Source organism: Talpa europaea (genome assembly GCF_964194135.1).
Source record: "Talpa europaea genome assembly, chromosome: 10".
Taxonomy (NCBI): Eukaryota; Metazoa; Chordata; class Mammalia; order Eulipotyphla; family Talpidae; genus Talpa; species Talpa europaea.
In genome coordinates this window covers 4027919-4055267 of record NC_140077.1, presented here as the reverse complement: position 1 = coordinate 4055267, position 27349 = coordinate 4027919, and the positions used below count along the sequence as shown (strand labels likewise).

General features: G+C 42.1%; 1 protein-coding gene across 2 annotated transcripts; it reads right to left on the bottom strand.

Annotated features, from left to right (window-relative positions):
• Positions 1-671: 671 nt before the first annotated feature.
• Positions 672-25189, bottom strand: EEF1AKMT2 (EEF1A lysine methyltransferase 2; the record flags this gene model as incomplete). 2 transcript variants are annotated; one of them, XM_084244875.1, is made up of 7 exons in its annotated part: positions 672-846; positions 10672-10762; positions 14235-14451; positions 17074-17181; positions 23550-23664; positions 24156-24221; positions 25119-25189. In XM_084244875.1, 7 exons carry the CDS (start codon positions 25187-25189, stop codon positions 672-674), a joined length of 843 nt encoding a protein of 280 aa, XP_084101001.1. The 2 variants fall into 2 exon arrangements, with proteins under 2 accessions (XP_084101001.1, XP_084101002.1); XM_084244876.1 differs by lacking the exons at positions 672-846; positions 24156-24221; positions 25119-25189 and having other exon boundaries at positions 10668-10762; positions 23546-23602.
• Between the last annotated feature and the right edge of the window lie 2160 nt (positions 25190-27349).

Below are 27349 nucleotides of genomic sequence, written 5' to 3'. Positions count from 1 at the left end.
AAGACAGACGTCACCAAATCCACCTGAAGTATTTTCAAGAGACTGACTACTGAAAACAAGTGAGCAAAATACACTTCTTTGGAAAATATGGGATGTTTTTGGTGACAGATGGAAGTCAAAAATCTGAACCTTCCATGGCAGTAATTCTTTATATAGATCTTATTCAGAAAAAATAAGTTCTATAATTGTTCCCATATCTATGGCCCAGCTATATCTGACGTCCCTACCTATAAAGGCATATAGTAACACACTAATCCTTCTGCCTTTCCTTCCTGTTCTTGTGTTCTGAGACCTTTCCACAGAGGAAAGTGTGTTACAGCTCTGAGTGGGATTCCAGAGATTTCTCTCAGATACACACACACACACACACACACACACACACACACACGTATACATATACATACATACAGACACACAGAGAGATCTATCTATCTATGTAACTCACATCCATAGACATAACACCTTTTTAAGAGGTACTTAGGTTCCTGGGTTACTTTTTGATTCAAGAACTCAATAAAACACATTTATTTTCATTGAAAAATAACCAGAGCGGTGAATTTAATGATACCAATCTAACTCCTTTGATACAAAATGAGAGTTGAAAGCAGCTTGAAGGGGAATGCCTATTGAAATCAGCACATGTGAATCTGCACAGCTTTGTAACTGAACGTCTAGCACCATTGAGGCACGAAGCATGCCAGCTGGGGCGGCATTGTGCGCCACAAAGTGTGGGTTGTAAGCCTAAGTCCTGAGCACAAACCCTGGCTTCCAAGTTGGCAGGTGCTGAAAACACAGCAAATGTCACGCTTGCAACTCACTGGATGGACGAGCTCTGGGTAGAGCATGCTACAAAGAACAGAGCAACAGTTAAAACTTACTCCAATGTGATATTGCTTTTTTTTTGTAAAGGGAGTAGTAGCTACTGGTGTTAAGTGCTACAAGAAAACACAAGCAGAGAAAAGACATTGAAAAGATGAGGCATGGCAAGTAAGCAAAATTTAGTACAATGAAGGCTTTTTACTATCATGCGCAAAGTTACTGGCATAAAATTTATCAAACCTATTTTACTATTTTAATACTAAGATCAAAAGCACATTTAATGCCTGGCCTTTCCCTGCTCTATTTCTGACCCTCGTGAAGGAGACGCGAATTAGTTTACGGTAACATGGTCGAACCTGGTTCGCTCCACCCAAATCATAGCTAATCGCAAGTATAATATTTTTATTCTGTTATACGTTGACTTTAATCCAGATACAACTGCACTCCTAGACTAAAAACTGATATTATCATCCTCCAATGAAAGCCATTTCAATTTTTTTTCTTAACTATTCTTTAGTGGAATTCAGATTAAGTATTTGAGATACAAGCCCAAAATTTAACTTAATTTTTCCCCTCTGTCAACTATCTGCCATATAAGTCACTGCCTCAAGAAAAATCTATTTTTAACTCATCCCTAGTGATATGCTCAAAGCTACTGCTCTCCCGCCTCTGCCCATAAAAATAACACCAAGTGGATTTCATTTTCATTAGGCAGACAGGAAACTGTGAAACTGGATAGTTTGTGATTTCACGGAGTTTAAATACCCACTCTACAGACCGAATCCTTTGCATCTAAGATACCAAGAGAAAATAAGTCTCTGGCTCTCACGGTTGCATGCCGTGTAGAATGGACTTCTGCCCTGCACATTCACCCGTGAGTTTCTTCACTGTCCTCCACAGTCTGTCCATTTTATATATTAACCAAAAGCAAAGTTTTATCCAGTGTGTTAAGAAGGACGAGCCCTGCCTCTGGTGTGTGTGCAGACCCCACCACGGACCTGAGGACAGAACTGACCGGACGAGGAGTTGACTTGCTATTTTTTTTTTTTTTTTTAAAGAGGCATGTATTTTTATTTATTTATTTGTTTGTTTGTACATGCACTGGGTACAGTCAGAAGCGCGGGAGGGTGAGAGAATTCACCAGAGCCAGAGCAGGGAGCAGAGCAGGCAGAAGGACCAAAGTACACTGCTGAGGGGAGCAGCGGGTGGCAGGAGAGGTCTGCGCACCATGTGGGACCCTCCTCCGGTGGCCGGGGAGCAGCCGGGGATCGAACCGGCGCTGCAGAGGCCGCGGGCAGCTTCGCAACCCAGCGCTCAACCGCTGCGCCACTGGGGAGGCCCTGACTTGCTATTTTAAATGCGACTTCACACACGGCTCCTCTGAGCTCTCACAAGGGCCCCCAAAAAAGCCTTGCTCAACCCAGGCTAGTCCACCATTGTGCTGTTTCACTTTGATTGTGTTCTCTCCTAACAATGGACATCATGTCACAGTGACCTCATCTCCGAGGAACTTTCTTCAGTCTTGGCGATTAAGGAGAGAAAGTGACACGGCGCTGCTAGCATGTCTGCAGTTACACCGAGCACAGCGCCGGGGTGCTGAGGCACCGCCACAGTCACTTCACCAGCAGTAAGAAAGGGTCTGAAAACCGAATGTTTTCTAGACTAGCATAAACAGCTGATTCACCGCACTTTCACACACTACACTATGAGTTCCAGTATAAACTAAGGGTGAATCAGATAAACTAAAGTATTACCCAACAGCAAACTTTAAAATGCCACTGTGGATGGTACTGTTAGCTTACAGCAAGGAAAATAAACACGACTCACTGATCAAAATATCAAATCTAGAAAATGCAGGGTGGAAATGAATTAAAAAAATCTTAGCCCACTGCTTCCTAAATGCCTAGCAGAAAACCCAAATCCAACTCAACGGCTTTTATTAGACTTGAGGCTCCCAAATGCCTAGTGCGCGGTCATCTGGTTTGCTCAGCCCCCTTGTTTGATGGAGATCATGCTGGAGATCATGCCTGGGCGTCTAAGCCTAAGGAAGGAAGGGGCATGACATTCTCGACCATTTGTCTTGAAGTGCATCCCACATTAATGCTTTCCACATCTTACCTGCGTTTATTAATAAATAATCACCACTTACACAGACAAGGATCTCAGATCTGAGGGGTGTTCATAGAGCTCGCTGAACACATCACAAGGGACATTTCATGAAAATCTGACATCCTATCTGGTCCTCATTTTGCAACTAAATAAAAAAATGTCTCAGGGCCAGCCCTGGCAGGGACAATGGGAAAAGGACCTACACGATAGGACTTTTTAAGAAGTTTTCAAAGGTCCCCCTGTTTCAGATTTTCCCTCTTATTTACCTCCCACTCCTCTCTTGGGTCACGTGATCACTCCAGGAATACAGCGCCTCACGATGGATCTGAGCCCTAGCAGCGCCCGCCACCAGCCCCAGAGCAGCGGATCTGGGCACGTTATTACTAGGAATCATGCCGAGGTGCTCTGCATACTTTTTCTCATTTAACAGTCGCAACGCTCTGATGTGAGAGCGTACACAACCACTTCTCCCTCCACCACTATCAGACTGCTTCCAAGAAAGGTACTCAAAGGAAACCAACTTTAAATACATATCTACTACTAAACATTAGGCACTTTGCAAGCAACTTGAACACATCTTAGCTCATTATGGTGGATAAGCGGGTAAAGGGTAGACTGACAGTTGTGCACAGGAAACATGGCATAAGAGGGCATGTCTTAAACCAGGCCTGGGACTCTGTAGCAGAGCGGGACTATCACAGCCCCGGGGCATTCGAATAGAGAGGTGTGTGTGTGTTTGGGACAGGGAAGAATCAAATCAGAAAGATCCTTCAGATTAACACAATTTTGCTCAGGCCCAATCTTGATCTCAATCTTTTTATACATAAAGTTTGACATAAATGTCTGAGTTTCTTAGATAAAATATCTCTATGGTCAAATGACTACAATATGAGTCATCAAATATATATCAGAGACGGGCCTCCCCGGTGGCGCAGCGGTTCAGCGCTGGGTTGCGAAACTGCGCGCGGCCTCTGCGGCGCCGGTTCGATCCCCGGCTGCTCCCCGGCCACCAGAGGAGGGTCCCACATGGCGTGCAGACCTCTCCTGCCGCCCGCTGCTCCCCTCAGCAGTGCACTTCGGACCTTCTGCCTGCTCTGCTCCCCGCTCTGGCTCTGGTGAATTCTCTCACCCTCCCGCGCTTCTGACTGTACCCAGTGCATGTAAAAACAAACAAACAAACCAGCAAACAAATAAATAAAGCATGCCTCTATAAAAAAAAAAAAAAATATATATATATATATCAGAGACAATCAATATGCAAATCCAGGGCCTCCCTGGTGGCGCAAGGGTTTAAGGTGCAACCTATGAAGCTATCCACAGCCACTGCAGCACGAGTTCGATCCCCGGCCAGGGAGCTACCCACATGGTGCAGCAGACCTCTCCTTACTTGCCCGCTGCTCCCCTCCACAGTGTATTTCAGTCCATCTGCCTGTTCTGTTCCCCACTCTGTCTCTGGTGAATCCTCTCACCCCCCCCCCCACACCTCTGGCCTGTACTCCAGTTCTTGTATGCATAAATAAATAAATCTTTTAAAAAATACACAAATCCAAAGCTTATCAATGAATGCACAAAGACATCTTTAGACTGAAAAATATTCATGATTGTTTCAAATATTTTATTATATGTGCATATATTTTCATACACATGGATAGATATTTTGGTTTAAGAGAACCATAAAGTAACCTAACAACTGATACTTAGCTAATGGAGTATTTAAACTCCCCATATACCGTGGAAACCTATTTTGTACACCTTTGCATCTTAGATCAATTTCAGCAGTTATTATGGAGAAATCTGTACCTTCCCCAATTCATTTGTTGGGGCCCTAACCTGCAACGTGACATAATTTGAAGGGGGGTTTTGGGAGGTGCTCAGGGACAGATGAGGTCCTGAGGTAGAACAAGTGATGGGATCAGCACCCTTAGATAAAGCAGACCCCAGAGAACTTGCATGCACTCTCTTCCCCCACACAGGCATCAAGGCCATGAGAGTGCAGAGAGAAATGGCAGCTACCTGCAAACAAAGGGAACCCTCAAAATCAGACTTACCTTGCCGGCTCCTTGATCTTGGAATTCCCAGCCTTGAGATTGTGAGAAAAAATTTCTGTTGGTTAAGTCCCCTCCCCAGCCCACGGCATTTTATCATGGCAGCGCAACTTGACTAAGACAGGGGTCAAGAAAAACTTGAAACATCTCCCACTAACTGCCCCTGTCTTACTGAGAGAAAAACTGAAGCCCAGGAAAGCAAAGAGACTTGCCCAGAGTCTAGTCATTTCCCCCCCAAAATTTGGCTTTTTTTAAAAAAAAAAAATCACTGCTCTTTGATATTTTATTGTATTACTTAACAGACCTTAAACATAAGTTATCTATTACTTAAAAGGAAAGAATCTGAAATAAATTTCCAGTTCCCCAAATAATCTCTTATTTCATTTCTCACAAAGAAGTAATCTAAAGAACTTAATAAGAAAATGATCTCTTACTTCTGGCTATAAAATGCCTTTATCATACAGACAACCCAAGAGAAAACTTCAGCTCACCAAATTGAATAAACAAACCTTTGGGAAAAGACAGCTTATTTCATAACGACAGCTCCAGTATATGGAATTCCCCTCATAGTTTAGTCCAGTTAATTACTATTTAGCTAAACAAAACCACAATTGCCACTTCCAACTACAAATCCATATGGAAATGTGTCCCATCTCTTGAATCAGCTTTATTATCAATGATTTGACCCAACTGGCTCTATTTTTGGAATTAGAGTATTCCTTCTAGAACTGTGAGGGTGTCCAGAGGAGATAAACAGCTGACTTGTGTGCCTTGCTGATGAGTACTTCTCAAAATCAACAAATATTCTCATTTGAGACAAGAGCATAAAAAGGAGCTTCATGAATCAGAAATGGACCTTGAACTTTCTATTTACAATAACACAGCATGCAGTTCTCACATACAAGCTCTGGCCTTTTTCGCCAAAACTTGCTTTCAGCTCTTAATTCAGTCCAGTATATTATGATTTTCCCCACTCAGTGTCCAAGTAGGCTTCTCGGCGAGGACATGGAAGGAAACCCACTCGCTGCACTTGGAGCCTGCACGTTTACCTCATCAGCAGAACCAGCGGCGAGGCTAGATGCCGCTGAAGAAAGGCAGACGGATACGGGATGTAAACTGCTCTTTCCTCCACTCTCCCCCCAGCGCCCCGCCCCTGGAAGTTCCGCAGTTGGAAATTATCCTAACATTTTTTATCCTAACATTTTTTTTTAGCCAGGATGTACTAAAATTAGATGGGAACAAAAGCCTGACATCTCCGTGTTAGAGGAGGCTGGCAGCGCCCACTCTCGCCCACATTCGGCTCTAGACTCTTCTTCCCTCCATGAAGCTAAAGGAAGCAGAGCCAGGGAGCTGCCACCTCCCAGCAGCTCCACTCTGCTACCACCCGATGATGAACTGCCTGCCAGCCGAGGTATGCTAATGAGGAGTGATGCCTACAGTCCCGGGCCCCCTGATTCGAGCACAACATTTCATATTTCTTTCTTGGCTCCTCAGATAACATCCAGTATATGCTAATTGCTGGTACATGTGTAAATTTTTAGGTATTTGGCAAAACCAACATGTTAGATTCGCTTTCCTTAAAAAGCTTCTTGAGAGCCTGCACAGTGAAGCTCACTCAATCACATCATCTCTTGACGCACAGAAAACAATACATATTTTAAAATACAACACAGAAGAATTCACCATTTCTTCCAGATGGGCCACTTAAAACAAAACCGTAGGTTTTGTTTTTTTTATGTCTTCCTCTCATAAACTAGGCCAGTCATTTGCAAATACTTTAAGGCACAATTGATCCCCAGGTTGTAAGTCTTCCTCACAATAGTATCAGCATGACAAAAGTACATTCTGCCAGTCTCTACATCCCAGTTTTTGAAGTTCTACTCTATAAAAGCAGGATATTGACACATTCATGTCTCAGGAATTATTCCTATCTTTCAAAGTTGGTTTCCCTTGGTCTAAACCACCAGGTCCACATCGTGACAGCTCAAAATTCTGTTAGAGAAGCCCTTTTAATGATTAATCTAATGCTCTGTGTTGTAAAGATTTTTAGAACTCAGTAAGTACCGGCTCAAGCTCTCTTTTTTTCCTGGTTACTGGAGCCCATCTTGACATCTAAGCTGGAAATGAATGATCTTTCAACAACACTCCAGGGATTTTGCTAAGGTCATATTCAATCATTCATTAGGCTTCTTACCCCTCGCTTTTCAGAGCCCATTGTAGAGCTGGTTTTATTCAGCATTTATGTAGCCTGTGGGCTTGGGTATTTGTCTGCTTAATGTTGAGTTTCATTTCTATGCCCCTAACATAGGAATTCATCAATTGACCAAAGAATTTCAAACTATTCTTTTCCCTTTCTAACAAATTGCATGGTGTGTATGAAGAATAAATTAGCATTAATTTTCTTCCATTAACTGTTAATAAAACATGCTCATGTGCTTCCCCTTCTTCGAAGAACATCTCTGTTTCCTGCCTGCCTGAAAAACTGATAAAGGTTTCCTAATTTTTTCCCACTAGGGAACAGTCCTTCAGTCTAGCTTTCTCGTCTCCCACAGTTGAACTCTAGGTCATGGGCAGCCTTCTTCAAGTGAAGTGTATTAGACAAGAGTCCTTCCAGAGCCCATCAGCACCCCCCCACACACACACACACAATTAGCTAAAGAGGTTACTATAGTGGGACATAAGACACTTGGACTCTTGCTCTCCAAGCAGAAAGCTGTCCCTGGAGCACACACTGCAGCCCACGGAGCCAAAAGCCGGAAATCAAACCCAGGTCTCTCCACAGCAGCAGAACACTGGCCTGGACAGCAACCGAGTTTTCACATTTCACATTTCTCACACACTGTAGGCTAACTAACACACACACACACACACACACACACACATCTGAGAACATAAATCAAAGTCCACTAACATAGGTAGGGGTACTCTATTTCCCTGCATATCAACTGAAGCAAAAAAGTATCTCCACGGCATATAGAACTTAATTACTAATGATGATTCCTTCAAAATTAAGGTTTCTATTCTACTCTGGATGAACGTGAATTTGGGCCAACATATACAGTACTGCATTATAGTATCCTAGATATCTTAAAATAAATGAATTGAAACACAGTATTCACACAAAGACTAAGAACCTTTTGTATACGTTCACTTCCCTCCCCCCACCCCCAAATAAATAGAAAATTGCATGCATATGACCGATGAAGAAGAAAGACAAGCTCACTGCTACCACAATAGGAAAAAATGATTCAAGGACAGTTTGTACTTTTTTTAAATGGCTTCAGTCAAGCTGCCAAGGGTAGTGTCAGGTTTGATTCTCATATGCATAAGTGCCAGGCCCCAAAAGCAACTCCAACTTTTGCACCTGGCTTAAAACAAAATGTTCTAAAACTTTCTATTTGTTAATTGGTGTAACCAGCCCATTCAGGCCTCAAATCCCTTTGGACTTGCACACGCACTTCCTACACACAGAAGTGGCCTGTTATGCAGAAATAACATCATAATGAAAAGCAACAATTCTGTGCAGGCTCCACAGAGAAATCTCGTTTGCATTTCAAACAAGTTTCCTCAACATAAGAGTGTCTTTTGATGAAATAAAACTACAATTCCAACTTCTTATCCAGAGAACACAGCATTCACAACATAACTTACTGCTCCCATTTATAAATGCATTATTTCTTTCAGCTACCCACACATTCATATGATTTAACAAAACTAACTTTAATAATGTATTTATGGCTTTTTCAGCAATGTGGGAAATGACTAGCCTGTCTTTTACAGTGTGGTATTGTTTGAAAATACTAATTTATTGTTTGCATTTTGGGAGCCTTCATTTGTTTTGATTTCAGCCTCTGAGAGGCTTTTCCTGCAGGATTAAAGTGATATGAAGAGGTGATAACTCCCTTTTCCTAATGTCACCACTGACGCTATGATTCCCCTTGAAATCCTCATCTTTGTAAGCGGAACAAACATACCCAAAGGAGCAGTCCCAGCTCGCAGTGATCCAAGCCCAATATCTCAGCTTGGTCATACAGAAAGTCAATTTTGTTAGACAGGTGTTCTCAAATAGCATATACTTAACTCAAAACTCTAAGAGAGTACATATTACTATATTTGAAATAAAAGAAAATGTGGGGAAAAAAGCAAACACCAAATTTCCTCAACAAATCAAACTACGTGTTCTTAGGATTTAAGATCCCATGTCTAGTTTATAAAACAGCACATTTTTAAAATTGTAAAGCATATATATTTTGCAGTCATTTCTCATTATTTACATCTTAAAAATTAAACTTTTGAGAAAATCATATTGAAAGTTATGTAAATGTCTTCAGTTATCTCCTGCAAGGAAGGCAGTGATCTTAACAACTGATTAATGGTGATATAAATCAAACCACCCTCACCCCTATTCCTGGACAAGAAAACAATGCAATGTTGGATTAACTCATTTCTAGAGTAAGACTTGCCAAAAAAACACAAATTCTGGTATTTTTTTAACCCATCAGGCCCAAAAAACTGAAAACTATAAAAATCATATCATTTTTTTTAAAAAAAGCTCTTATTCTGACTCCAATATTAAAACATCAGTCCAAATACAAAATAGCATTCAATGGTAATATACCTGATCTTTTCAAAAATGTTAATAAACCGTTTCTCTTGCTAACTGGTCCCTAACTTGACCATCTTTGCCCCACATCCCTGAGGACATATATACACACATAACTTACAACACCCTTTCACAGAATGACACAACCCAGTTCTTGATTAGGCAAGGCTTTTAAGACAAGTAGAGAGATGGTGAAAAGTCACGAAGGATGACTCACTCTTCACACAGTCCACAAATCAACACTGTCATTAACAAAAGAGCTTCAGGGCTCCTAAAAATAACCACCCGGCCTCCCTCACAGCACCTCTCCGGACCAGCCCTAGTCCCTCAAAGAGAGCTGTAAGTAGCACCTGGGAGGCAGGCAAGCCAGGGGAAGGGCTTCAGATGGTTTTTAGGTCAGACCAGAGAATTATCCTGGCTCCATCCCGTACAAGCTGTGCAGACACAAGAATAACACATACCTCAAGATGACACACTGGGAGGATTCCATGACTTAATCAGATAAAACAACATAATGCAGTTGTAGTACATCTCAGTATCTCTTAGTTCTCTTCCATTTCCTATCCACCCAGTCTTGTTTAATCATATACATGAAGACCAGGGGATTTTCTCAGGTATTAAGTCTTTCCCTTAAATAGCCATGCTTCAAACCAAAATATTCTTATTATGGTTCATGAATAATCTAATAAAACACACTAAGAAAGCGTTTAGCTTATTATTCTGACCCTGGAATAATCTGGCCTGATCTTTATCAATAACTATCTTCAATTAAACTCTATCAAGGCACCGAAGTAAAGACTAGATGCTTTCTGCTTTAAAGTTTTAACTGTTCAGCAGTTACAGGAAATTTTTTTAAGCAAAAAGAAAAATACTTACATTTCAAAAACAAAAGAAAATGTTTAATTCTTCTTGGTTGAGCTCTAAAACCCAACCACTCACAAGTCCACAATTTTTAACCGGCCCATTCTATCTGTTCACCGTGTACATCCTGTGTACTTACTAAGCATTTATTTGCACTGGCATTTTCTGTAACACGTAGACTTTGATGTAGACTTTCTTAAAAAAGCTAACTGAATTTGCCCAGTGAAGTCTCACATTTTTTGGAAAACCAATGCTGCGACACTGTTTCCAGATCGGCCTCCAAAGCTGAAAGTAGGTGTTGGCAGTTCTTCGAAAAGTTCAAAGCCTGTGAGACAAAATTAAGATACTTTGATTGGGTTAGGTACTGAAACCCACAGGTAAGGAAATCCAGGTTGTCACTATACTTCCAAACCCTTTATATAAAACGAGACTCCAAGCTCAAACTCCAAGCTCAAAGTTTCATGAAACTTAGTTTGTCAAGTCTACATTTGTCTAGCCCTATAGACAACCCAAGCACTTTAAATTGACCAAGGACCAGACTAGGCCACAAGTACATTGCAGGGTAGAAGCTTCCATCTCTCTCCACCTTCTGATGAGCTTCCTGTTCGTCATCCTTCCTCAGCGACCCCTAAGCCTATGCCACCACCTAGTCTGGAGCAGCAGCAAGACTGTGCTGGCCCCTTACCCAGTTCCAGTGTTGTGTGAACGCTTTATGTGCAGCAGCCCCACCCACATCACACCTCACATATAAAAGCACTTAATACAGAGGTTAAATAACATGAAAATAAACACAGATTCATAGATGGAAACTTCTGGAGATGGAGGGCGGTGATGGTTGCACCAGGTATGCTCAGGGACACTGCACTGCACACTTAGAAATGGCCCAACGGTAAATTACTCGTCAGATAAGGTTATATACTTTATATATTTATCTATTTATATTTATTATATATTTATCATGATATTTAAAAAGAGTTTTTAAGAAAAATAACGACCCAAGCGAACTAATTAAAGGTCTGGGAAAGCAAGAAACTAGTAACTTTTAAAGCAGCCAGTGTGGTTTAAGGGGGAAAAAAAAAATGACACAACATGTTTTGATAAATAAGGCTATAAAGGAAAAATCCAGATCCATTGCAAGTTTTGTGAACCTTTATGTTTTAAATAAGGAAAGAAGCAAAGAACCTTAGGCTGGTGGAGCGAGCTTTATTCTATGCAAAAGGCACGATGGAAGCCAAACGAGCAGCCAGCGACAGGGCCTCGCAGCGGGGCGTGGCGGTGGTGTTCCGCTAGTGTCCTGGACTTAATTCCAAACACCAGCTCCAGAAAAACGCATGCCTAAGTAAGGTCTTCAATTATGTATAATTATTTCTTTAACATTTCCTGTTGTAATATTTCACTTATTTAAATTCTGCATTAAGTTCTAAAATGGAACATAAATTAAAGACTTTACTCAGTAGTTCTCAGACACAGACCCATTTCTAAGCACTCTTTAGCAGGCTAAAGTCTGTTCCTCATTATCACGGACAGACAAATATGGTTTTGTCTGGTGGTTCAAGGAGTAAAAGAGAACACCTGTATTTAAAAGGCAGGAAAGGAACTTGCCCTACACAATGTAAGTTTGAGCATTTATTAAAACTGTCAAGCTTCAGGAAGAGGGAAAGACTATTGATATGGGGCCTCTGACAGTTTTAAAGGAAACCAATTTAACATGGAAGATAATAAAATTAATGGCATGAAATAAAAGGCAATAAATCACACAGAATTCTTGTTTTCCAGAGTAACAGTAATGAAGCCACAAGCTCAAATTTCAAGCCTCAAACGCTTGAGAGTTTCCATCACACAGCCTGTCAGTCACCAAAAGCACACAAGAGGACATGTGTGAGGGGTCTTCCCTCCTACTGCCTTCCCCTTATTACCAAAAGGAAAACAGACTTGAGATGAAGTGGCTACACTGTGGTTATACAGTCATTGCTTATTAGGTTGTGACAACTGAGGATCTAAATTTATCCACAAATTAAGTGCTGTATCATTTATGATTATTCTATGCTCAAACTTTTTCCCACTCCTTTAAAAAATAATACTAGGGGGCCTCCCTGGTGGTACAGGGGTTGAGCGCAGGGTTGCTAAGCTGCCTGCAGCCTCTGCAGCGCCAGTTCGATCTCCAGCCACTGGGTGAGGGTCCCACATGGCGCACAGATCTCTCTGCTGCCCACTGCTCCCCTCAGCAGTGTACTTCGTCAGTCTGCCTGCTCTGCTCTCCGCTCTGACTCTGGTGAATTCTCTCACTCTCCCGCGCTTCTGACTGTACCCAGTGCTTGTATAAATAAATAAATAAATCTTTAAAAAAAAAAAAATGTAATACTAGGGCCTTCCCATTGGCACAAGGGGTTAAGTCTCAGCACCATGCAGCTATCCGCAGCCACTACAGCATGAGTTCGATCCCAGCCAGGGAGCTGACCCATATGGTGCAGCAGACCTCTCCTGTCTCCCCGCTGCTCCCCTCAGCAGTGTATTTCAGTAGATCTGCCTGATCTGCTCCCCACTCTATCTCTGGTGAATCCTCTCACCACCACCACCCCACCCCCACACCTCTGGCCTATACTCCAGTTCTTATATGCATAAATAAATAAAAGTAAATCTTCAAAAAAATGTAATACTAATTAAAAAAGTATTCTAAGGAAAAATAAGCAAATATCTGGTAGTAGATTCTCAAGGTACCTTCTCAGAAATGCCAGTGTACTGCAAGAATAAAGGGCAGGTAAGAAACTCTTCAAAACCTGCAAGGGACAGTCTACAGAAGAACTTAAGATACTTATGTACAGATTACAGATCCTCAATCCTGACAGGATCCCCATTCAGTCCACAGAGCACTAATAATACTTTGCTGGTGGGGCAAAAATGGATTCTAGGGCCTCCCTGGTGACGCAATGGGTTAAGCACAGCACTGTGGAGCTGTCCACAGTCTCTGCAGCATGAGCTCGATCCCCGGCTGGCCAGGGAGGTACCCACATGGCGCCGCAGAACTCTCCTGTCTCACCTGCTGCTCCCCTCAGCAGTGTATTTCAGTCTGCCTGTTCTGTTCCCCGCTCTGTCTCTGGTGAATCCTCTCACCCCCCACACCTCTGGCCTCACCCCAGTTCCTGTATGCATAAATAAATAAATCTTTAAAAAAAAAAAAGGGATTCTGTCTTGGTACCAAAATCTTGAAAAACATAGAGATTTCCTCAAGAATTAACGGGTGGTATTTCTACTATGAGACCCTACCCTGTTTCTGTGCCATGTTCAAAACAGTTGTTCTAGAGGCACTGAAAACAAGAAGACAAATCCTAAATATCTAAATGTCTACTAGGCAAGACATACAACAAATCCATCACATCATGAAAGACTTTACAAAGTAATACTTCCGTTTACAATCCTGCTTACTCTTCTGATTCCCAGTAAATTCTGTGCACTGAAGTCTGAAGCATAATATATGTGCTTGCTTCACTTGGTTTTCTAAATAATAGACTATGTGGCTTAAATAAAGAACCTAATTTTTACAGGCTCATAAATTTTAGTACTTAACTCCCAAGAATTCTTGGAAAATTTTGAAAAAGGCTCTGAATCTCAATCAATGTTATTTCTTTGTTCTTTGCATATACTGTTGAAAGTATTACCAAGGTCATTAACAGAGAAGAAAAGCAAGCAATTCCCACAAATAGAAAAGGTAAAAACACTCAAATACCAAGGGAAAAAAGCCTACTTAAATACATTAAGCCTGAGATAAGCACACATTTAAACAAAATACAGCTATTTACCTTCACTGAATTCATTTAGCAACTCTTCCTTGGTCCAATTACATGACGTTATTAGAAAAAAGCCTTTCACTTTCAACACCCTGGAGAGAGATTTCACATATTGCTTCCTCTTCTCAATTGCATTGTCAGGATTAAGGCTTATGGCATCAAAAGTCCCTTTGTCAATACAAATATGAAATCCAGACAGGTTGGCAGAAAGATTCAAAAAGTCTTCTACCTATATTAAAAATCAATGTCTATGTAAGAACAATTAACACACAATCTTTACTGAATTTAAGTGATGATAATCTGTAAAATGTTATAGATAAAAGAGTCCATTATTTATGATAGTATTCTACATATAATAAACATATTTCCAACTTTACAGCAAACCTTTAAGTGCTTCATTCCAAGATCATTAAAGCTAGGATTAGTTAGAGAAACTGACAGTGTTTCCTACACATTTCAAATCTCAACAAATTTAGAAACAAATCAAAGCCAGGTGTACTGCTTAATAATAAAGCACATAACAGAACTCACAAACCTCGTTTATGAAAAAGCATTTATTTTGACATTTTTTAAAATGACCTAGAACTCAAACAAGTCATGGGAAATAAGAGGATTTTTACTGCTGCTACTAGTTGTGTGACCTAAAGTAAACAACAAACCAAAAGTTCTTTGCCTTGACTCAGCAACTCACAAATATATTAAATGGCATAAAGTTTAAGAAACTAAATGACTGCTTTGAAAGGCAATATTTCTAACTTTCTCAATATCATGCACTTTAGATTTTGAAAGGTATACGTTAATATCATTCATTTTCAATAAGTTACTGATACATTATAAGCATGTGAAACAGTGATCTGCCTCAGTTTCACAAAATATCCAAAATATGGGCCTCCCACAATAATTTACCAATGGACTTAATTCTGAAAAGCTACTTTGAAACAGTAACTAAGTAATTAGCTCATAATTATTTACATTAAGTAAATAATCAAGTAATCATAAATGGGTTATTATCTAAAATTAACCTGTTTGACTTAAAGTTGTGAATTTTATGTTTATTTGCATTTGAAGGTGGGTCTCCCCCACACCCCCATTATACCTGCAGCAAAACAGTGACTATACTCTTAAGAGCTAAATTTAGAGAAGATCCTATCCTAAATGCCTGTATGAAAGTACTTAATTATTCAAGGAATACACATTACATGCAGGAACTTGACAGGCCCTGGGACTGTAACAGTAAGCAAAACAGAAATGAGAACATAACTTATATTTTCTACAGGGAGAAACAAACAATAAACATGTTAACCACTCAATTTCAGATAAAGTGCTAGGAAGAAAATAAAATCAGAATAAGGAAGGCAGTGAAGGACTAGGAAGAGAAATGTTCTGGAAAAAGCCATCCAGCCAGGCAGGAAAGGTCTGCCTAAGGTGATATTTGAGAAGCAATCTAAATGATGAGAGTGAATCCCTTAAGCAATAATATGGGGCAAGAATATGGTAGACAGAGAGCAATAAATATGAAGACTGGAGAAGAACAGGTTTGACACATTTTACAAAAAAAGATGGCAGGACTGAAGTTCTGGTGATAAAGAGGGAAAGTGGTAAGAAGTAAGGGGCTTTGCTTTCACGGTAACGTGGATAAAGCTAGAACGAATTATGCTCAGTGAAATAAGCCAGAAGGAAAACTAAAAATATAGGATGGTTTCACTTATAGGAGGAATCTAGGGGAGCCATATAAGACATCAGTGTAAAAAAAATAATAACAGCACAAAACACAACAAAGCAAAAACAGACAATTTATAAATCAGAGACATCCTGCAGGGGAGGAAGAGGGAGAGGGGTCAGAGGGAGGGAGGGAGGAGCACAGGGGACTGAGGTCATGGTGCACAGGTGCCTTGGGGAAGGAAACTCTATGGGGACTACACCTCAGGGGGTGGGGGTAAGCAAATATTGTTTAAAAATGAATAATGATGTAAAAAATTAATTACTGAAAAAAGGGGGAAAAAAAAAAGAAGTAAGGGGCTTAGAGGCATGGGGGTGTTCAGATGTCATTCTGCAATGGGGAAGAAGATTGTGGCAAGGAAGGAAATGAATTGATTTACATCTTAAAAGATCACTCTTGCTGGCCTGTCATCATCGACAGCAGGGTGGCAAGAGTGGAAATGGGGAGGGCGATCAAGAAGCCACTCGGGCCCGCCGCCAGCCAGAAAGATGGTGGCTTGGACTCGGTGGGCAGACGTAAAGGTATCAAGGGACACATTCCTGATACACTCTGAAGACAAAAGTAACAGAACTGGATGTCACATTAAAGGAGAGAGAAGGCCCAGGGGTGGCTCCTTGGGTTCTGGGTTGTGCAGCCATTGGGTCATTCACAAGTGGTAAAATGAACAGAGATGAAAAGAGTGGGCAAAACACATTTACGAGGAAAGCAAGAGTTTCACTTTGGGCTGACAAGAGCTGACTGGCTCCCCAAGTGGAACCAAAGAATATGCGATTTTTATGATTCTAGGGCTCAGTGGGGAAGCCTGGGCTAGAAGCACAAATGGCAAGAGGAATCGTCTCCTCATAGGACACAAAATTAATCTTTGGTGAAATGCTACCACATCATGGATTTACAGTCTTTTGATACAGTTAATTCAAAGTTGGCTGCTATTTGTGCAGAGAAACACCTGCACACGAGAAGAGCAAACCACTTCCCCAAAGGGACTAGACTGCAATTTTTAAGTTATTTTTAAATGTTTCAACTTGGATTATTTATAGTTGAGTTCAAAAGATGTCAGAAAATATACTTTAAAAACATTTAAACTTTGTAACTTTTACTATAAAAAAAATTATAGTACTATAAATAAGTTACCTTCAACTTAATGTTAGAGAAACCTTCTTTCTCTATAATATTTCCAGAAAGCTGTATTGCAGAAGGAGAGTAATCGATTCCAGTAATATTAGAGAAACCAAATTTTGCCTAGAGACAGAGAAATAATTTTATATTTTAGCTTTAAGAAGTTTTAATATAATGTTTTGCCTCTGCAGTATAATATTTCTTTAGGACTAGGACTGTTTTACTTTTTAATTGATGGAGTTATATATTCTGCCCAATAAACTACAATGTTTAAATTTTATTGTAAAACCTAAATAAAAACTAAATGTTTAACTATACAATGTCACAACTCATTTGCTTTTAGATTTGACTTCTTTTTCAAAAGGAAGCTCATTTTCTCAAGGTAAATGAGAATATATGCACAACATTTCTGCCCTCAAGCAGAAACATGTAACATTACATTCAACTTCCAATGTTGACTCACAGATAAGTCTGTCATAAATTTTACTTAACACAATAATGTTATATAAATAAATTAAATGCGTAAGTAGTAAGTTCTTCATTTTAAAAATTTCCCTTTAGTGTCATGATAAACTATGGAATTCTCCAACAGCCAGTGATTATTAACCACCTTACATTTGTACAGTATTTTTTATATTTTTTTATTTTTCATTTTAATATATTTCATACATTCAAACAGATCTGTACAAAAAAATGGTGAGGTAGGTTGGGCAGGTTAAATTAATATCCCCAAAGAATCAAAAAAGAAAAGCTCACTGATCTTAAGAGTTCTAAGACAAAAGCTCCAAACCCTGCTGTTTACTAGTCAAACAGACCAATGGAGGGCATTGCGGGGTCTGCGGCAATAGCATGATGGATTCTGGTCCATGCTCCCAAACCATAACTATGCTGGACACTTTTAGACTCATCAAGCTAACGGTAACTTCAAAGGAAATCTGAAGAAAGCAAAGTTCAGTGTAGTCTGAACTTCCCTTCCTGCTCTTCATTTACTAAATGGGTATTTGCAACAAAACTAAACCTGTTCCCATACCATCCACTAATGGTTACCATCCACTAACCTGTTCCCATACCATCACACTCAATTTCTGGCACTAATCTCAGTGAAAAATAAGCATTCAAGGAAATGATAAATGACCAAAAACCAAAGGGTATAAACTTTAGATAAAGGTTCACAGGAGGCCAAATAGTGTGTGTGTGTGTGTGTGTGTGTGTGTGTGTGTGTGAATGAGAGAGAGAGAGAGAGAAGGAAAGAGTAAGAGAAAGAAAGAGCTAGAAGAAAGGTCCAAAGAAAATATCCCCGGTTAATGGGCCTCCCCGGTGGCGCAGCGGTTGAGCGCTGGGTTGCGAGGCTGCCCGCAGCCTCTGCAGCGCCGGTTCGATCCCCGGCTGCTCCCCGGCCACCGGAGGAGGGTCCCGCATGGCGCGCGGACCTCTCCTGCCGCCCGCTGCTCCCCTCAGCAGTGTCCTTCGGTCCCTCTGCCTGCTCTGCTCCCCGCTCTGGCTCTGGTGGGTTCTCTTACCCTCCCGCGCTTCTGACTGTGCCAAGTGCTTGTATAAACAAACAAACAAATAAATAAATATTTAAAAAAAAAAAAAAAAAGAAAATATCCCCGGTTAAGCAAAGAATGATAAAAGGATGAACAATTAAAAACAGGAAAAGAGAAAATGTAGCACAGAAATGAGTATTAGTATTAGATATTAGTTGACATCTAACATATATAATAGGATGAAGAGGAAATGAAAATAGAGCAGATGAGAAAATGGCCTATGGATAAGAATTTTCTAAGACCCAAAAAAGAACCAAACCACAGATTCAAGAAGTACTATAAACCTCAGGCATGATTACATCAGAGAAAACCACAAAGTATAATATATCTGATAAAAACCATAAAGAGAAAAATCTTAAAAGCATCAATCAATGGCATGTGTGTTTCTGGGGGAACAAGAGGACAAATAACCTTCAAAAGATCTAAAATAAGACTGAAGCTGCCAATAAGTCATAAATGAAGACCAAAAGACAATGAAAAAAAATGCCAATCTAAAATTATATACCCAGTCAAAAAAGTATAAAAATTTATCGAAAATAAAGTTGATCTTTGAAAAAAGTACCGAATATAAACAATGGCTGTTAACATCACAAAAATACATTACATACCACATAGACAAATACGTGTTAGGTGTTTAAAAAAATTAATTTGAAAAAAAATGAAAGGTCAGATAAAAATCAGAGGTAGGCAAAAAAAAAAAAAAAAAGAAATTTGAAGTAACAACAAGTACAATTCAGTAATACATAAATAGAATTATTCTGTGATCCTGTTATTCCAGAAATGGAATGCAATGCTGGTTCAATATCTGAAAATTAACCAATATAGTGACCATATTCACTATCTAAAGAAAAACCTCATGATTATATTCATGAGAAAAATATACATAACAAGTAACATATACATCATTCAGATCATTTCTGGTATTCAATACCTATATTAAATTATACAAAATCCTTTTTTTTCTTTTTTTACAAAAGTCAACATTCAATCTAGAAAAAGAGAAGGGAACTGGGCATCTAAAAAATCCTACAACCTCAAACTTAGTGGTAAAAAACTGAAGACTGGGCCTCCCTTGGTGGCACAGGCAGTTGAGCACAGCGCTGCGAAGCTGTCCGCAGCCTCTGCAGTGCCGGTTCGATCCCTGCCGGCCACAGAGATATCCACATGGTGTGGCAGACCTCTCCTGTCTCGCCCGCTGTTCCTCTCAGCAGTGTATTTCAGTCAGTCTGCCTGTTCTGTTCCCTGCTCTGTCTCTGGGGAATCGTCTCACCACCACCCCGCCCCCTGCATCTCTGGCCTGTGCCCCAGCTCTTGTATGCACAAATAAATCTTTAAAAAAAAAAAAAAGCTAAGGAAGACCTAAATAAATGAAGGAAACATATCACATTCATGGATTGGAAAGCCATTCTCTTCAAATTACAGATTTAGCGCAATTCCAATAAAATGCTCAGCATAAATCCAATTGTAGATATATAAAATGATTTTAATATTTAGAAAAGCAAAGAAACTAGAATAGATAAAACAACACTTGACATAGAAGACTAAAGTCAGAATAATGATACTACCCAACTTCAAGATTTACTAAAAAGCTACTTTACTCAAGACAGCATGATACTGGGAAAGGGATAGACACAGACACCACTGAAACAGCACTATATATAGATCCACACAAATAAGGAGAACTGATTTTTGACAAAAGTGAAAAGACAATTCAATCAAGGATAGTCTTTTCAACAAATGATATCGAAACAAATGGATATCTATATGCAACCAAAAAAACCCTCAACCCAAACCTTATCTTACACAAAAATTAATTCAAAAAGGATCATAAATTCAAATGCTAAAAAAAACTATAAAATTTTCTGTAGAAAAAAAAGGATTAGGGGAAGAGTTATTAGATATGACATCAAAATCACAATACATAAAAGAACTCGATAAACTGAATTTCATAGAAATCATTAACCTATAATCTAAATTCTTACTTTTGGCCTGAAAATGAAGAACGAAAAAGAAATGAAAAAGACAAGTTACAGACTGAGAGAAAACATCTGCAATCACTTATCAAAGAAAAAATTTGTATAAGAAATATATAAAGAACTCTCCAAATTCAACAGTAAGAGAACAAAACAGTCAATTAAAAAAATGAGTGAAAGCAAATGGCCAACAGGCATATGAAAAAATGTTCAACATCACTTGCCATCAGGGAAATGCAAATCAAAACTACCATGAGATACCATCTTACACCAGTGAGAATGGCACATATTAAAAAAACTAGCAACAACAAATGCTGGCGAGGGTGTGGAGAAAAAGGAACTCTTCTGCACTGTTGGTGGGAGTGCAAACTGGTCCAACCACTGTGGAGAGCTGTGTGGAGATTTCTGGACCTACTAAACATAGAGCTTCCATAGGATCCAGCAATTCCACTCCTAGGTATTTACCCAAAGGACACAGAAACATCAATTCCAAAGAACACCTGCATCCCTATGTTTATAGCAGCACTGTTTACAATAGCTAAGCTTTGGAAACAACCCAAATGCCCAAAAATAGATGACTGGATCAAGAAGATGTGGTACATATATACCATGGAATATTACTCAGCATTCAAAAAAGATAAACACATGCAATTTGCAGCAACATGGATGGCGCTGGAAGGGATCATGCTCAGCGAAATAAGCCAAAAAGAAAAAGAAAAATACCGGATGGTCTCACTCATAGCAGGAATCTAGAAAACTTAAATAAGGGACCAGGAAAATGAATAACTATAAGAAAGTGAAAATCAAAATCAACAAAAAACTATGAACCAGAGACACTTTTAGGGGGGCGGGGGCGGGAGGGGAGGGATTGGGGTCAGAATGGGGGGGCTGCAATTGTATGGGGAATATAACAATAAAATTTATAAAAAAAAAAAAAATAAAAATCCATTTTTGCCTTAAAAAAAAAAAAAATGAGTGAAAGACTTGAACAGAAATTTGACCAATGAAGATACGCACAGCATATAAGACAATCACCATAATAAGCCACTAAAGAAATAGTTTAAAACCACGATGTCTAGATGCCACTATGGTCTATTTCAGAAAGGCTAAAATGGGAAAATATTGACAATTCCAAGTGCAGCAAAGATACAGAACAAGTGGAACCATCATATATTGCTCATGTATGTAAAATGCAAATCCAAAATGGTACAACCAATCAGGAAAATGGCTTGGCAGTTTCTAGTAAATGTAAACACCTATTTATAGTGGATATTAAACATCTATTCACATAAATATATGTAAATAAATGTTTACAGCAGCTTTATTCATAACTGCCAATAACTGGTAATAACCCAAATGTCCTTCAACAAGAAAATGGACAGTGATCTATCCTTACAACAGAATGCTGCTTAGCAACAAAAGGGAATTACTAGCGATATACTCAAAATGTGGATGAATCTCAAAAGCATTACGCTGAGCGAACGGTGCACTCTCAAAAAGTTATTATATACTGCATTATTCCATTCTCAAAAACACAAAACCAGCGACAGAGAACACATCAGTGACCACTAAGAGAAAAGGTGTTGCTCCATAGGATAGTACGCAAGTTTTCTGGCTGGATCTATTCTGCATTCTGATTGTGATGTGATTGCATTAATCTCTACATGTGTTAAGATTCATAAACCTAGATGCAAAAAAGTTATTTTTACAATATGGTGATTTTTTAAGTTTAACAGGAAGTTATAAACAACTTCCTGCCAATAAAATGTGAAATTTAGGTAGCTGAATAAATTTGTTGAAAAACACAAAACTGACTCAAACCCTAAAAAAAAAAAAAAACCTGGACCCAGAGCATGTCCCCGTGAATCCTTCCAAACATTTAATAAGAAACAAAGGCAATCTACCCAAATTCTCCCAAAGAATAAAGAGACACTTCACCCAAAGAAGAAATAAGAGACACCAGCATAACCTTGATACAAAAACCTTACATGAAAATTCCTAGTAAAGGAAATTACTGGCTAATCGCTCTTTTTTTTTCTTTTCCTTTTTTTTTCTTTCTTTTTTCTTTTTTTAAAAAAGATTTATTTATTTATTTATTTATTTATTTATTTATTTATTTATTTATTTATACAAGCGCTAGGTTACAGTCAGAAGCGCGGGAGGGTGACAGAATTCACCAGAGCCAGACAGAACAGGCAGAGTGACGAAATACACTGCTGAGGGGAGCAGCGGGCGGCAGGAGAGGTCTGTGTGCCATGTGGGACCCTCCTCCGGTGGCCGGGGAGCATCTGGGCATCGAACCGGTGCTGCTGAGGCTGCGGGCAGCTTCGCAGCCCAGTGCTCAACTGCTGCGCCACCAGGGGAGGCCCTAATCTCTCTCTTGTCACTATACAAATTCGAAGTAAAATACTGCCAAGTCAAATCCAATACATGGAAAATGTGGATGAATCACCACACTCCAGCTTGATTTACCTCAGGGAGGGTAATTCATTTTAACACTGAATAATCACAGAAATGATCTCAACATGTCAATTAAATGACATTTATGTCAACTGAGGACCTCTTCGAATAAAAGTAAATCAATTTAACATTAATAGACTCAAGAGGAAAAATCATCTCAAAGGAGATCAGAGAGCAACTGATCAAATTCAACGCCCATCCATGAGTGAAAAACTCAACAACTAGGAATACAAGGGATGTTCTCAATCTGACTAGCTATAAATTTCTACAACTAACGTGGTTAAGGTCAAGGCTATAGCCAAAGGGCTAAGACGAGGACTCAGACCCTGGCTTCTCACTCAGTTCTTTCTCACAATACACGCGGTCTCCCTTTGCCCCATGTGCCCTCTCCCAGGAAACGGCATGATGGCTTTAACACTTTAGATTTAGAAGGTTAGTATCCTTGACTGCAAGATTTTTAAAATTTGACTTTAAAACTTGGCCTTAACACATGAATACTAAAAGTACCAACAAGTTCAACCAGGAAAACACCGTTTCCAGTTCCAATATCAAGCACGGATGCATCCAGTGGAATCTTCTGTTTTTGCATCCACCTTATCAGTCGACTCATGCTCTCTTCTCCAAACCTATTAGAAACAGAATCAATTAATCAAATAACAAAGCTATAAGCAAAGATTACAAAGATACTCCTTTTAAGCAGATTATTCAATATTCTCAATTAGGTTTTCATGAAAATAAGAATTACCTGTGACTGTTTAAGCTTCATCTCTACTGTTATTTAAGAGAAAACACTCCCCCACCCCAAAATAGAACAGAAAAAGTAAGGTCTGTTACTTATTGTTTCTGTACAGTAGTATTAATACTTGTACATGGTGGTGGGCTCCAAGTTTTGTTATTTACTGAAAAGAACAATGACAGCATGAAAGCAACTTCCTAATAGTCTGGTCAGTGTTAAATGGGGGCCATTAAGTGAAAGATGAGGGAAGGACACTTTAAATCTGCCCATCACGGCTCAAATCAGCCCGAGGTTCTCAAGGCTATCGGGCCCTCTTTGGGACAAGTACTTGAAACACGCGCAGCCTCTGGATCATAATTCCACTATTGTCCTCTAACTCACCAGATTTCCCCTGCATCTCCGTATTCTTGGAAAGTCTGCAGCTCTCTCTCATAGACAGCATCCCAGCTACGTAAACAATCGGTTGCAAAGCAAGATGTTGAATTAAATAGTGTTATGAATTAAATGTTTCTAATATATTAGTGGTATTTACGACGCAAGCGTAAATAAAACACTGCTAGTGTCACAGGCCACAGAGCTCAATCTCTTAACATCCCTGTGTCAGGAGAAAGTCCAGGACAAGGAGAGTAAGTTTACACAAGTAAAAATCACTGAAAACTATACCCAACGCATAAAAACACTATATTTTAGCTCAGCAAAATACAAGTAAGTCTGTGTCCCGGGATTCCTGCGTCCCGCACGGGCGTCGCGTCTCTCCAGCACCAGGAGACACGGCTGTCCCGGGCCGCCGGCCACGCGCAGGGACTGGCCGAGACGGCGCGGGCCGCGCCCCGAGTTCGAGCCCCGCTCTCACCCTCCCAGGGGCCGCCGCGGTTCCGCAGCATCCCGGCCGCGCTCGCCCCGCCAGGTCCCGCAGTCACGCCCGCGCCCCGGCTCACCCCAGAACCCCGGCTTCGGCTCCAGGCGGCACCGCCGTCTCCCGGCCAAGGCGCCCCCGGCCCCCGCGCGCCTCTCAGGCCGCCCCCAACGCCCGCCGCCCACCCGCACCCCAGGCGCCCCCCACCTCCCCGGGGCCCCCGCGCGTCCCCAGGCGCCCCCCACCTCCCCGGGGCCCCCGCCGCACCCCGCGCGCCCCCACCTCCCCGGGGCTCCCGCCGCCCCCCAGGCGCCCCCCACCTCCCCGGGGCCACGCCGCCCCCCGCGCGCCCCCACCTCCCCGGGGCCACGCCGCCCCCCAGGCGCCCCCCACCTCCCCGGGGCCACGCCGCCCCCCGCGCGCCCCCACCTCCCCGGGGCCACGCCGCGATCCCTCCTAGCGCCGAGTCCCGGCGGCGCCGCACTCACTGCTCTCGGGTCCCCAGCGCCGACGGGGCGAAGCCGTCCCCCCCAGGGCCGCCCCCGCCGCCCGCGCTCATGCCGCCCGGCGCCCCGACAGCAGTCAGGGCGGCCACAGAGACGCGCCGCGGGCAGAGCGGACTCCGGGCGGGCGCGTCTAGGCGCCGGGAGGCCTCCCTCTCGACTGCTCCCGGCCCCGCGCCCGGCCGGCCGGCGGGCGGCCCTGGGCGCAGCTCCCCGCCCCGCCTTCGTGACAACTCGGGGTGCCCGAGCCCGGCGGGGCCGGGCGGAGCCTCCTTCCCCCGCGCGCCGGCCTGCGTGGAGGCGCCGCCTTCATCCAGGGGCCGCCGAGCGCCGCCGCATGCGGGGGTCGTTCACAGGGGCCGGTCCGTCGCGGAAGGTCCCGCGTCCGGGAAAAGGCGCCGGGACGCGGGCGCCCGCGACAGAAGGCGCGACACCGGGGCGCGGGTGCCAGGCCTCGGGCGCACCTGCCCAAGGGGTGGCACCGTGTGTGCAGCACCCCCGGCCGCCGGCTGCCGTGGCTTCCCATGTGCACCCAGCAGCAGGGCTGGAGGCTGGTTCCCCGCGACGCTCGGGCCGGGGAGGCCGAGTCACCTGCCTTCAGGGGTTCTGCAGGTTAAGGCTGCTGGTCTTCTGGGCTTGAAATCGAGACCAAGTGGTAGAATGTCTCAGACCCTAAAGTACAAGAGCGAGGTCAAGACTCGCCTAACCTTCTGCTTGAGGTTTGCTTTTACAGTCACAGAAGATCCTGGACCTCGTGGGACACGAGGGCTCAGCAAGTAGAAGCCAAGGTCCCCGCCTCCAGCCTCAAGGGGGCTGGAGACCTGCACTCAGGGAGGAGGGGGCTACCCGGAGGCACCTTCACAGCAGAAAGTCACAATCCCAGTGATCTGAAGAAAAGCTTTTTCAGGCTCCATGTATGAACTGCCCTGTGACTAGCCGGTGAACTTCAGCCAAGTCCACATCTTCTCCCCGTAACCCACTTTTTTAGCCAATAAAATCCTTCGTTCTCAAACTTTGGAGCCTAAAACCTATGCAACCTCATTTCTTAATCAGGCAGGTAGGTAAGAATTTGTCTCCTACCTCCTTGCAGCCTATTTGTAAATAAAGCTGATTTCTCAAATACCTGATGTCACAACTATTGCTTGCTAAAAAGCTAAAGGGCAGGTGGGGGGATGGGTGGCCTCTAGCAGTGAGGTGCTTGTAGCCCAGCGTCCTAGGCAAGAATCTCAAAGGCCCCAGCAAGGCTGCCTATCCAGTGAAAGGAATGTTTCCTAGGCCACGTTTCTGTTGTCTTGGCCAACAGAAGCCCAATAACAAGTCCCCAGAGGTCAACAGCATCAGCAGAGGCCGATCCAGCGCATGTAAATCCCGCTTAGCAGCGAAAGTGCTTCTCCCCCTCTAGGAGATGTCCCAAGATCTTCAGGCCACCGCTGGTGAGATAATATGGGGAAAGACAGATGGGAACCCATGTGCACAGTGATTAAAGAACTCAAGAAAGAGCGTAAGTAACCTTATTACAGAGCAATAAAACCACCGGATGCCACAGCCAATTAGTGCTGCCCTAGGCAAATGGTTGTTTTGATCTTTTCTAGACTCTAGCTGCTGGAGAAAGCAAGCTTGAATGTGACTGAGTGGGTCTTAAAAAGTTTTAGGTTCTAATTAAGAAGCGCTCATGAAACATAAGGCCGTCTTCAAGCTGGTGTCTTGCCAACACTTTAAGATGTTTTTGCTGTGTGTGACGAACACTATAAACAGTTGTTGGTATGGGGCCCAGGAAAAGGTCTCGGTTTATACAGAATTCCTTCTCTGGCTCCAGGATCACTCTGACTGTTTAGTCCTGCAGGCTGTGTGGCCCCCACCTCTGATCACCCAGGGCAACGGGGTTCTGTGGGAAGGGGTGGAGATGGTCAATCTGAGCAGAGCTGCCCATCGCCAGGGAGTAGCTGTGCTGTGCCAAGGAACACAGTCCCTCCCAGTGGGTGCCCCTTACATGAGGCGAGAGGGAGACTAAGCACTCTGGATTGCCTCACTCCCTCCCCCTCAGTCTGGCAACCTCCCCACCTCCAACTGAAACTGTGCCTTCAGGAGTTCTGCAACACTTCCCAAACTATGGCCTTTACCTGCTGCACCCATCAAGGTCACGTAGCACATAATTTCTATAAAAGCCCTTCCTGTTTCCCCAGTGAGTGAGCCTTTGAAAAGGGGGAGCTCAGGGC